Source organism: Zonotrichia leucophrys, chromosome 1, assembly GCF_028769735.1.
Source record: "Zonotrichia leucophrys gambelii isolate GWCS_2022_RI chromosome 1, RI_Zleu_2.0, whole genome shotgun sequence".
Taxonomy (NCBI): domain Eukaryota; kingdom Metazoa; phylum Chordata; class Aves; order Passeriformes; family Passerellidae; genus Zonotrichia; species Zonotrichia leucophrys.
In genome coordinates this window covers 1,740,557-1,751,039 of record NC_088169.1, presented here as the reverse complement: position 1 = coordinate 1,751,039, position 10,483 = coordinate 1,740,557, and the positions used below count along the sequence as shown (strand labels likewise).

Here is a 10,483-nt window from a genome sequence, read left to right as displayed (position 1 = left end):
GCCCTGGCACAGCCCTGGAACAGCCAGCAGGTCCAGACCAGCACCATGGGCAGCGTGGGGGCTGGAATGGGGTGCAGGACACGGGCCATGGGCTACAGGGCTGGAGTGTGGGATGTGGACCCTGGGTGATGGAGCTGGGGTGCAAGATGTGACCCCCTGCTCTGGGGTGTGGGGTGTGGATCCCTGGAGCTGGGGCTCGGGATGCAGATCCCTGCAGGATCTGCTGTGGATCACTGGGGTGTGGAATGTGCATCCTGGGTGCTGGGGTGCAGTGTGTGGATTGCTGGGGTGTGGATGTGAATTCTGAGTGCTGGGGTGTGGATCCCTGGAGCTGGGGCTCGGGATGCAGATCCCTGCAGGATCGGGTGTGGATTTCTGGGATGTGGAATGTGAATCCTGAGTGATGGGGTGCAGTGTGTGGATTGCTGGAGTGTGGAATGTGAATGCTGGGTGCTGGGGTGGGGATCCCTGGAGCTGGGGCTCGGGATGCAGATCCCTGCAGGATCTGCTGTGGATCACTGGGGTGTGGAATGTGAATCCTGAGTGATGGGGTGTGGGCTCTGGATCCTGCTCCTGGGGCTGTGGTGTGGGTCGTGTCCCTGGGTGCCGGATGAAGCCCGGGAAGGCTCAGTAAGGCTGGGAAGTAGCCAGGGGCCGGGCTGGAGGCGTGGGACTGAGCCCACCCCGCAGCTCCACTGCTCCCCGCCCAGCTCCTGGGGCCGCTCACTTGGCCGCAGATCCTGCAGACCTTATGGATGCTGCGGGGCCAGGGCCAGCCCAGCCCCGGGGACAGAGCCTGGAGCCAGGAGGGCTGGGGCTGGCCCTGCTGGGGCTGGGCAGGGGCAGGGGAGCTGCCAGGGCCTTGCTTGCCCCTGTCCCGGGCCGTGGTGGGGCCCTGCCCTCGCTGCAGCCGCCCCAGGAGCAGCTGGGAGGGGAAGAGCCATGAGCTCATCCTGCTGTGCCGGGCCAGGGCAGGGCTGTGTCCTGCTCGTGGCATCACAGGGACCCCTCCTCATCCCAGCACCCACTGCTGCACCAAACCCCACCAGGGTGGCACCTTGCCAGCCCCACTGTGGCACCCGGACATGGCCCTGGGGATCCCCACCGTGGGAGCAGCATGTGGCTGAAGGGATCCACCACAGTGGGAGCAGGACACGGCTGTGGGGATCCCCCTGTGAGAGCAGGATGTGGCCATGGAGGTCCATCACAGTGGGAGCAGGATATGCCATGGAGACCATCCCACAGCCAGACCAGGACAGGGCTGTTGGATGCCCATGGTGGGAGCAGGATTTGGTGCAGCAGTGACCCCGAGCCCGTGGCTGTGCAGTGGCCCTGGGGCTGTGTCCCCTGGCCTGGGCTCCCAGGGTGGGCTCTGCAGGGCACCAGGAGGCTGCAGAAGGCTGGGATGGGCTGGGCTGGGCCGTGGCCGGAGCCCCCAGCCCCGCTGCCCACGCCTGCCCCAGCTCTGGTGCCAAGGGCAGCAGGGAACAAAGGCGGCTTGTGGCGGGCGCCGGGTCTCTGCCCTTCCTGCAGGAAGCCCCGGGGCCGGACAAGGGGCCCGTGTCCGGACATGGCCGCCCGCCAGCACGTGCCGGGGGGGCGGCGAGGGGGTGGCGAGGGCGGCCGGGGATGCCACTGCTCCCTCACTGCTCCCTCACTGCTGCCATGGGCAGCCACAGGACACAGGAACACCACAGACACCCCTGGGCACAGGAGCACAGGGCTCTGCTGCCATGGGCAGCCACAGGAGATGGGAACACCACAGACACCCCTGGGCACAGGAGCACAGGGCTCTGCTGCCATGGGCAGCCACAGATGGGAACACCACAGACACCCCTGGGCACAGGAGCACAGGGCTCTGCTGCCATGGGCAGCCACAGGAGATGGGAACACCACAGACACCCCTGGGCACGGGAGCACAGGGCTCTGCTGCCATGGGCAGCCACAGGACACGGGCACACCACAGACACCTTGGGCACGGGAGCACAGGGCTCTGCTGCCATGGGCAGCCACAGGAGATGGGAACACCACAGACACCCCTGGGCACAGGAGCACAGGGCTCTGCTGCCATGGGCAGCCACAGGACACGGGAACACCACAGACACCCCTGGGCACGGGAGCACAGGGCTCTGCTGCCATGGGCAGCCACAGGACACGGGAACACCACAGACACCCCTGGGCACGGGAGCACAGGGCTCTGCCCTCCACCTGCCATGCCAGAGGCAGTACTGGGGCTGCGGTGGCTGGGGGCTGCCCGGGGGGAACCACACTCATGTGCCAATTCCTGCAATGTGCCCATTCCCACACAGTTCAATGGCCCCGTGGCCACCTCCTGCACTGTCCCCATCGCTGTCCCTTACAATGCCCCCAAGCCCCCGGGTGGGAGCTCAGCTGGGCACAGAGATGGTGGGGTCAGGACTGGCCACGGCAGGGACATGCCAAGCTTCCTCCGGCAAGGAGAGCCCTGGCAGGCACCATGAGCACCCTCAGCTTGGCCCTGGCACAGTGAGGGTCCCAGCCCGGCTCGGGCCAGTGACACCCATGTCCCTCCAGGGAGTGTCCCCATGCCCAGGAAAGGAGGGTGCGTGTGGGACAGCACAGGACACGGGCGCCTGGGCAGGATTTTATTTCAGGAGAAGCAACTCTGGGGGCAGCTGGTTACAGGTGAGTGCTGCTGCCCCGTGGAGCTCCAGCACCAGCCAGGGCAGGAGCTCTCTGCTCTGGCCACGCTGGCTCTGCTCTCAGCAGGGCTGGAGCTCCCTGCTGTGGGGCTCACCCCAAACACCCCCAGGGGATCCCGGGGCAGTGCCAGCGAGATGCTCCGGGCTGGGCGAGTGCCAGCGCTGGCACAGAGGGGCTGGGGACCCCTGTGCCCCAGCTGGTGTAGAGGGTGGGGGTGGCAGGTCCCCGTGGGGTGCTCGGGGCTGCAGTGGGGGTGCCCACCCCGGGCATCCCCTTCTCAGGAAGCGTTGCTGTGCCAGGACCGGAGAGGCGGCACCAAAGGCGGGGCGGGGAGCCGGTGCCCCGGGGCGGCGGCCAGTTAGTGCAAACAAGGTCTGTATTATTAAAGCTGGAGGCTGGGCTCCCACCGAGGCTGGGGAGGCACGGCGGTGCTGGGGGCAGGGGCTGTGGGGGGCACGGGGCACGGGGCAGGGCAGCATCGTCCCTCGGCAGCCCCATCACAAGAGCACGCAGGGCCGCTTGGGCTTGGCCGGGGCGGGGTTGAGCACGGCCCGCACGGCCTCGGTGAACACATCCTTGATGCCCTCCTGGTTGAGCGCCGAGCACTCCAGGTACTTGACGGCGCGGATCTGCTTGGAGAGGCTGATGCCCTGCTGGGTGGTGATGGGCGCCTGGTTCTGCTCCTTGAGCCGCTTCATGGTCTCGGGGTTGTTCCTCAGATCCTTCTTGGTGCCCACGAGGAGGATGGGCACGCTGGGGCAGTGGTGGCACACCTCGGGGTACCACTTGTGCTTGACGTTCTCGTAGGAGGGCGGGCTGGCGATGGAGAAGCAGATGATGAAGACGTTGGTCTGGGGGTAGGAAAGCGTCCGCAGGCGGTCGTACTCCTCCTGGCCGGCCGTGTCCCACAGGTTTAAGTTTATAGTCCTGCCGTCCACCGTGTTCTGGGCGCTGTAGTTGTCGAACACGGTGGGGATGTACTCCTTGGGGAAGGCGTTGGTGGTGTAGCAGATGAGCAGGCAGGTCTTGCCCACCGCCCCGTCACCCACCACCACGCACTTGATGCTCTGCATGCCGGCGCTCCTGGTGTCCCCTCAGCAGCCTGTGGGGAGAGAGCAGGCTCAGGGAGGGGACGCGCCAGGGCTGGGTCAGCGTGGTCCCCCTGCTCTGACACCCCGAGGATGGGGGCTGCACAAGGATCACATGCCCTTGGTTCACCATCCAACCCAGATGAGCGTCCCAGGCAGGCAAAACCCCTGACAGAGACCCGCAATGGGGATCTGCCCACCATGACCCAGGGACACACGAGTGCCACCGTGGCCAGTGCATGGGGACCACATCCATGGCAGCCAGGCTGAGACAGCACCCTGTGCCATCCCATGTTGTGCCATGCTGTGCTGTGCCATGCTGTGCTGTGCCATCCCGTGCTGTGCCCCCAGCCCGGGATGGGACGGAGGGCAGTAGGGCAGGCAGCAGGGCCACACCGGGGCTGTGGCAGCCCGTGGGCTGTCACCGTTTGTCCTGCCCACCCCAAGCAGGGCCGGCGCGGTGCTGGCGTGGCCCCGGAGCCAGCGTCCGCTCCTGCAGCTGTGTTTATCCCCAAGCCCGGCGCGCGTTTTCCTTCCTCAGGCTCCCTCTGCGATTCCCATTAAGGGCTGCATCCTGCTCCCCTTCCTGCTGCGGGCCGGCCGGAGCCCGGCGCTGCCCAGCCCTGCCCGGCCGGGGCGGGGGCGCCCCACGGTGCTGGGCTGGGGCCGTGCCCACCCTGGGCCCGCAGCCCTTTCCCGCCGGGATGCGGCCGTGGGCACGGTGCCCACCCACGGCATGGCCGCGGGAGGATGGGAGGGAGCCCCGCCCGTGTGCCAGGGGCAGGGAGCGGAGAAGCCGCAGTGTCCCGGAGCCCTGGGCTGGGGTCCCGCTGAGCCCGCAGCGCTGGGCAGGGGAAGGCCCCGAGCCCCCGGCCCGTCCCTGCCCCCTCGCATGGGGAAGTCGCTCTTCCTCTTCCCGCGCTGACACGCGGCTTCCTGCGGCTGTGCCGTGACCCCCGCCCTGCCCGGCTGTGCCCGACCCCCGGCACAGGCACGGGGGTGCCAGGGCAGCGCTGTGCCTCAGTTTCCCCCGGGCAGGCACCCCTGCATCCCCGCCGTGCGAGCGGGGAGCAGCGGGGCCCGCACAGGCGGCCCCCGTCCCCATCCCCATCCCCACCCCCGCAGGAAGCCCTGCAGGGTCCCCGGGGGCCGCAAACACAGCCCCGGCCTTTGGCCTCCAGCTCGGGAGCGAACGCGGCCCGGAGGTTTCCTCACAGCGCTTTGCTCAGCCCGGGGCAGGCACGGGCACTGCTGGGCTGGGGGGCACGAGGTGGGAGAGGGGACAGAGGGGCGGCAGCAGAGGGACAGGGATGGGAACGGGACCAGAATCAAAACCATGGGATCGGGCTCAAGGAGACAGGACAGTGGGAGGAGGAACTGGAGCAGGAGCAGGACGGTGGGGGAAGGAAGTGGATCAGAGCAGTGGCAGCAGGAGCAGAGGGAGAAGGAGCAGGGCAGTGGGAGGAACAGGGTCATGGGACCGGGATCAGGACTGTGGAGACTGAGGTGGCTGCACAGGGCCACCCTCAGGGACACGCACCTTCCCCAGGGGCTGTGACAGCCACCCACGTCCCTGTGCCCCTTCTGTCCTGCAGCCACCCCATCCCCTGGCCCAGGGCTCCCAGGGCAGCCCCTGGGGTGGGACACAGCTGTCCCTGTCACCCCATTTGGTCTGTCTGACTCAGTCTGGAGCCAGAGCAGCCCTGAGCACCAGCCTGGCCCTGTGCCCGTCCCACAGTGGGACACGGCACACGCTGCTGATGCTGAGCCCAAACTGACTGTGGGCACCTCGGGATGAGCTGCACCGGGCAGGAACCATCCCCATGCCCATCCCCACCCCATCCCATCCCCATGCCCATCCTCACCCCCATCCCCATCCCATGCCATCCCATTCCCATCCCAGCAGAGGAAACACCTGTGCCCATGAAGGGCATCACCACTTCATGGGAAATGGTGAAGAGGAGGGAAAGGAGGAGGAAGAGGAGGAGAAGGAGGGGCTGAAGGCCAGGGGTCACTTCTCCATCACCCAGCACCCCGGGGCTGTGGAGCCCCAGTGTCCCCAGGTTTGTCACCAGCACACAGCAAAGGTGGGCACACACCACGGTGCCCATGGAGGGGCAGGCAGCGCCCACGGGCTCACACAGGAGCGTTCTGGCTCCTGCCAGCACCAGGTACAAGGAGCCTGTGGCACAACGAGGGGACCCGCAGGCATGGCCCACACTCACAGGGCAAATGCTCACTGAGGGGTGGGCTTTGTGCAGGGCAGAGCCCCCACAGCAGCCCCAGGTCTGTCTGGGTGCCAAGGGGGGATGTGGGTGCCAGGGGGCTCTGGCTCTGTCACAGCCAAGGTTTGCAGCCACAGCCAGCACATCTCAGTCCCAAGCAGCCCCCCAGCCCCAGCCAAGCCCCCGACTCACACTCATCTTCCCAGGGAGGATGAGGAGGGACAGTGCCCTGCCCCTGAGCCCCTGTGTCCCCCAGCACAGGACAGCAGGGTGGGCAGGAGCCCTGCCAAAGGAACCCCATTCCAGGACAGGCCCAGGGCTGCCCGGTGCCATCCTGGAGGTGCCAGGGAGGGGCAGGAGTCACCGTGTCCCCGCAGCCACACTGGGGCTCCCGAGGGCCCCGCTGGCCCGGGGCCGGGCTAGGCCGCTCTGGGGACACGGGGAGGGCGTCCCGGTGACACTGGGCGGGTGTCCTGGTGACACTGGGAGGGTGTCCCGGTGACACTGGGAGGGTGAGCGGGTGACACTGGGTGGGTGTCCTGGTGACACTGGGAGGGTGTCCTGGTGACACTGGGCGGGTGTCCTGGTGACACTGGGAGGGTGTCCGGGTGACACTGGGTGGGTGTCCTGGTGACACTGGGTGGGTGTCCTGGTGACACTGGGTGGGTGTCTGGGTGACACTGGGTGGGTGTCCCGGTGACACTGGGTGGGTGTCTGGGTGACACTGGGAGGGTGTCCCGGTGACACTGGGCGGGTGTCTGGGTGACACTGGGTGGGTGTCTGGGTGACACTGGGAGGGTGTCCCGGTGACACTGGGAGGGTGTCCGGGTGACACTGGGTGGGTGTCCCGGTGACACTGGGCGGGTGCCTCGGCCCTGCTGTGCCCCCAGGCTGCTGCCAGCTCCGCTGCCGCTGCCGCCACAAGGGCAGCTCTGTTCCCCGGGAGATCCGCGGCCCGCAGCACATTTAACCCCTTCTGTGCCCCGGGATGCCGGGGCCAAAGCAGCCTCGTGGGGCTGAGGCACCCCGAGCCCCCAGCCCCGCTCCTCGCTCGGGGGCCTATGGGGGGCCGGGGAGGCGGCAAGGGGGGCTGTGGGTGACACAGAGCGGTCCCCCCTCCCATCGCCACCCCCTGGCACGGGAAAAGCGACTCATCTCTTCAGCAGAAAAGGGAAGCAAAACCCTCTGCCAGCGCTCCCGGCCGGGGCAGCCCCCGGGGGTTTCCGCCGGGGAAGTGGAGCAGCCGCCCCCGTGAGCTCCGTGTCCCACGGTCCCCAAACCGCCCCGAACCCACCCTGCCCGCCCCAGGCACCCCTTCCCCGCCCCACAGCAGCGGCACACCCCGTGCCGCCGTGCCCTGCCCCGGGTCCATCACAGCCCGCCGTGCCCTGCCCCGGGCACCCTGCCCTGCCCCGGGTCCATCCCGGCCCCAGGGACGTGCCCAGGGAGTGCCCAGGGCTGGGGGTCACCAGCCCCTGGCACTGGGGTCGCTCCTGCTCTGGGGGGGCAGGCACAGCATTGTCCCCCCCTCGGCCCTGCAGCCTGCTCAGCAGCAAAAAGAGGAAATTAATAAAACTGCAAAATCTCTAAAATAAACCTGCTAAAATCTCTGAACCGCGAGCAGAGACCCCACGGGGGTCCATGGCCATGGTGGGGATGCAGGGACCCCCCAGGGGCCCCCCAGCTCTGCCCCAGGCTCTGTCGTAGCAGCTAAAATAACTAAAATAGCTCCCGTGCTGACTCGAACGGTTTTGATTTCCCTCATTTTCCAGCTGTCGTGACTAATTTCCTCATTTTATTTCCCTCCCAGGACGGGTCCTGCTCCACTTCTCACCACGGCCATGGCCACTCCCGGCCCTTGGCCCCGGCCCCAGGAGCTGCAGCCAGAGCCAGACCCTCCAGGGGATGGATGGATGGATGGATGGATGGATGGATGGATGGATGGATGGATGGATGGATGATGGATGGATGATGGATGGATGATGGATGGATGGATGGATGGATGGATGGATGGATGATGGATGGATGGATAATGGATGGATGGATGATGGATGGATGATGGATGGATGGATGATGGATGGATGGATGGATGATGGATGGATGGTGGATGGATGGATGGATGATGGATGGATGGATGGATGGATATGGATGGATGGGATGGATGGATGATGATGATGGATGGATGGATGATGGATGGATGGATGGATGGATGGATGGATGGATGGATGATGGATGATGGATGATGGATGGATGGATGGATGGATGGATGGATGGATGGATGATGGATGGATGATGGATGATGGATGGATGGATGGATGGATGATGGATGGATGATGGATGGATGGATGGATGGATGGATGGATGATGGATGGATGGATGATGGATGGATGGATGGATGGATGGATGGATGGATGATGGATGGATGATGGATGGTGGATGGATGATGGATGGATGGATGGATGGATGGATGGATGGATGGATGGATGGATGGATGATGGATTGGATGATGGATGGATGATGATGGATGGATGAGGATGGATGATGGATGGATATGAGGTGGATGGATGAGATGGATGATGGATGGATGATGATGATGATGGATGGATGATGGATGATGGATGATATGGATGGATGATGGAGATGATGGGGGATGGATGGATGGATGATGATGATGATGGAGATGATGATGGATGTGGATGGATGGATGGATGATGGATGGAGAGGATGGTGATGATTGGATGATGATGGATGGGATGGTGAATGGATGGGATGGATGGAATTGGATGGGCAGGAGCCAGGCCAGGCCAGGCCCCATTTCCTCCAGCAGGTCCCAGAGCTGGGTGGCAGCACTGTGCTGCTCCAACACCTCTCTGGGCCATGGCCAATCCCAACCCACTTCCACGCACGAGGGCACAGCCCACACCTGCACCGTGGCCAGCACAGCCCAGCACCTCCACAACTGCCCACAGACACTCCTGGAGCCTGGGCCGGCCCCCTCCCACCACGCTGCCACCACAGCCTGTCCCCATAGGCCACAAATGGTACCTCAGTACCTCAGTGGCTTCTCCTTCCCCCGAGCCAAGCGGGGGAAGCCCAGCAGCCCCCAGCCCCCCGCAGGCTGCAGGGGACCCGCGGGTGTCCCCAGGCTGAGTGAGCCCGGGGAGACCCCGTGATGAGCACCCACGGCAGGAGCCCCCGGCACGCCCTGGCTGCTGCACACGTGTGGCAGCGGGGACACAGGGGGCCGGGGAGGGGGCAGTGCCGTGGAACAGGGCTGGAGGCATCACTGGGGTCACCGTGGGGGGCTCGGGGGTCCATGTGGGGGGGGTCAGGTCAGGGGGATCAGGGGGTCAGCGCAGGGCAGCAGTGCCGGGGGGAGGTCAGTGAGGTCAGTGCAGCGCTGGTCAGGGTGGTCATTGCACGGGGGTTGGGGGGGTCAGTGCAGGGGGGTCGGTGCAGGGGAGTCGGTGCAGGGGGAGTCAGTGCAGCGGGGTCAGTGCAGAGGGGTCGGTGGGTCAGTGCAGGGGGGTCGGTGGGTCAGTGCAGGGGGGTCAGTGCAGCGGGGTCAGTGCAGGAGGGTCAGCGCGGGGGTCGGTGTGTCAGGACGGGGCCGGGGGCCCGCGGGCCGTGCAGCGCCCCCCGGTGTCGCGCAGCCCCTGCAGCGCCGGGCCGGCAGCGGGAGCGGGGCGGGGGCGCGGCTGCAGCTCCGGCGGGAGCGGGGCCGGGGGTCCCGCCGAGGGGGTCGGGCCGGGCCCGTTTCTGTCCCCGCTCTGTCCCGGCTGCTGCCGGAGCCGCTCCCGCCCAAAGCTCCGCTCCTTCTGGGGTCTCCCATTATCCCCGGCTGTCCCGTTTTCCCCGGGCCCCGCTATCCCCGACGGTTCCGCTCTCCCCGGCGGTTCCGTTATCCCCGGCGCTCCCCTGGTCCCCGCAGCTCCGCTATCCCAGCCCGCTCTCCCCGGCAGCTCCGTTATGCCGGCAGTCCCGTTATCCCCCGTGGTCCCGCTCCGGGCGGGTCCCGCCGCCCCCGCCCTGGCCCCGACCGCCGGCTCCTCCCGCCCCCTGCCCGAGCCCGGCGGGGCCCCCCGGCCGCGGGACCCCCGCCCCAAAGCCCGGGGCTCCGGCCCCGCACTCACCCCGGGGCATGGCGCGGCGGCGGGCGCCGGGCCGGGCGGCAGCGGCGGCAGGACGGGGAGCAGGACGAGGAGCAGGACGGGGACGGGGACGAGGAGGAGGAGGAGGAGGAGGAAGTCTGCGGCCGCCTCCTCCGCCGCCCCGGGCGGTCCCGCGGAGAAACTTCCCCCGCCGCGCCCGGCCCCCCGCGCCCGCCGCTTCCTTCCTCGGGCCGGGCCGGGGCAGCGCAGCCCCCGCGCCCCCGGCATCGCCCCGGGCTGCGGGCACCGCACGGGGCTGGGGGCTTTGGGGCAGCACCTGGGGCACGATCCCCGACACCGCCCCGGGCTGCGGCACCGCATGGGACTGCGGGCACCG

General features: G+C 67.3%; 1 protein-coding gene across 1 annotated transcript; it reads right to left on the bottom strand.

Annotated features, from left to right (window-relative positions):
• Positions 1–3,037: 3,037 nt before the first annotated feature.
• Positions 3,038–10,249, bottom strand: RHOG (ras homolog family member G). Its single transcript, XM_064704796.1, has 2 exons — positions 10,129–10,249; positions 3,038–3,784 (listed from the first exon to the last, which is right to left on the bottom strand). Exon 2 carries the CDS (start codon positions 3,753–3,755, stop codon positions 3,180–3,182), a length of 576 nt encoding a protein of 191 aa, XP_064560866.1. The 5' UTR covers positions 3,756–3,784; positions 10,129–10,249; the 3' UTR covers positions 3,038–3,179.
• Between the last annotated feature and the right edge of the window lie 234 nt (positions 10,250–10,483).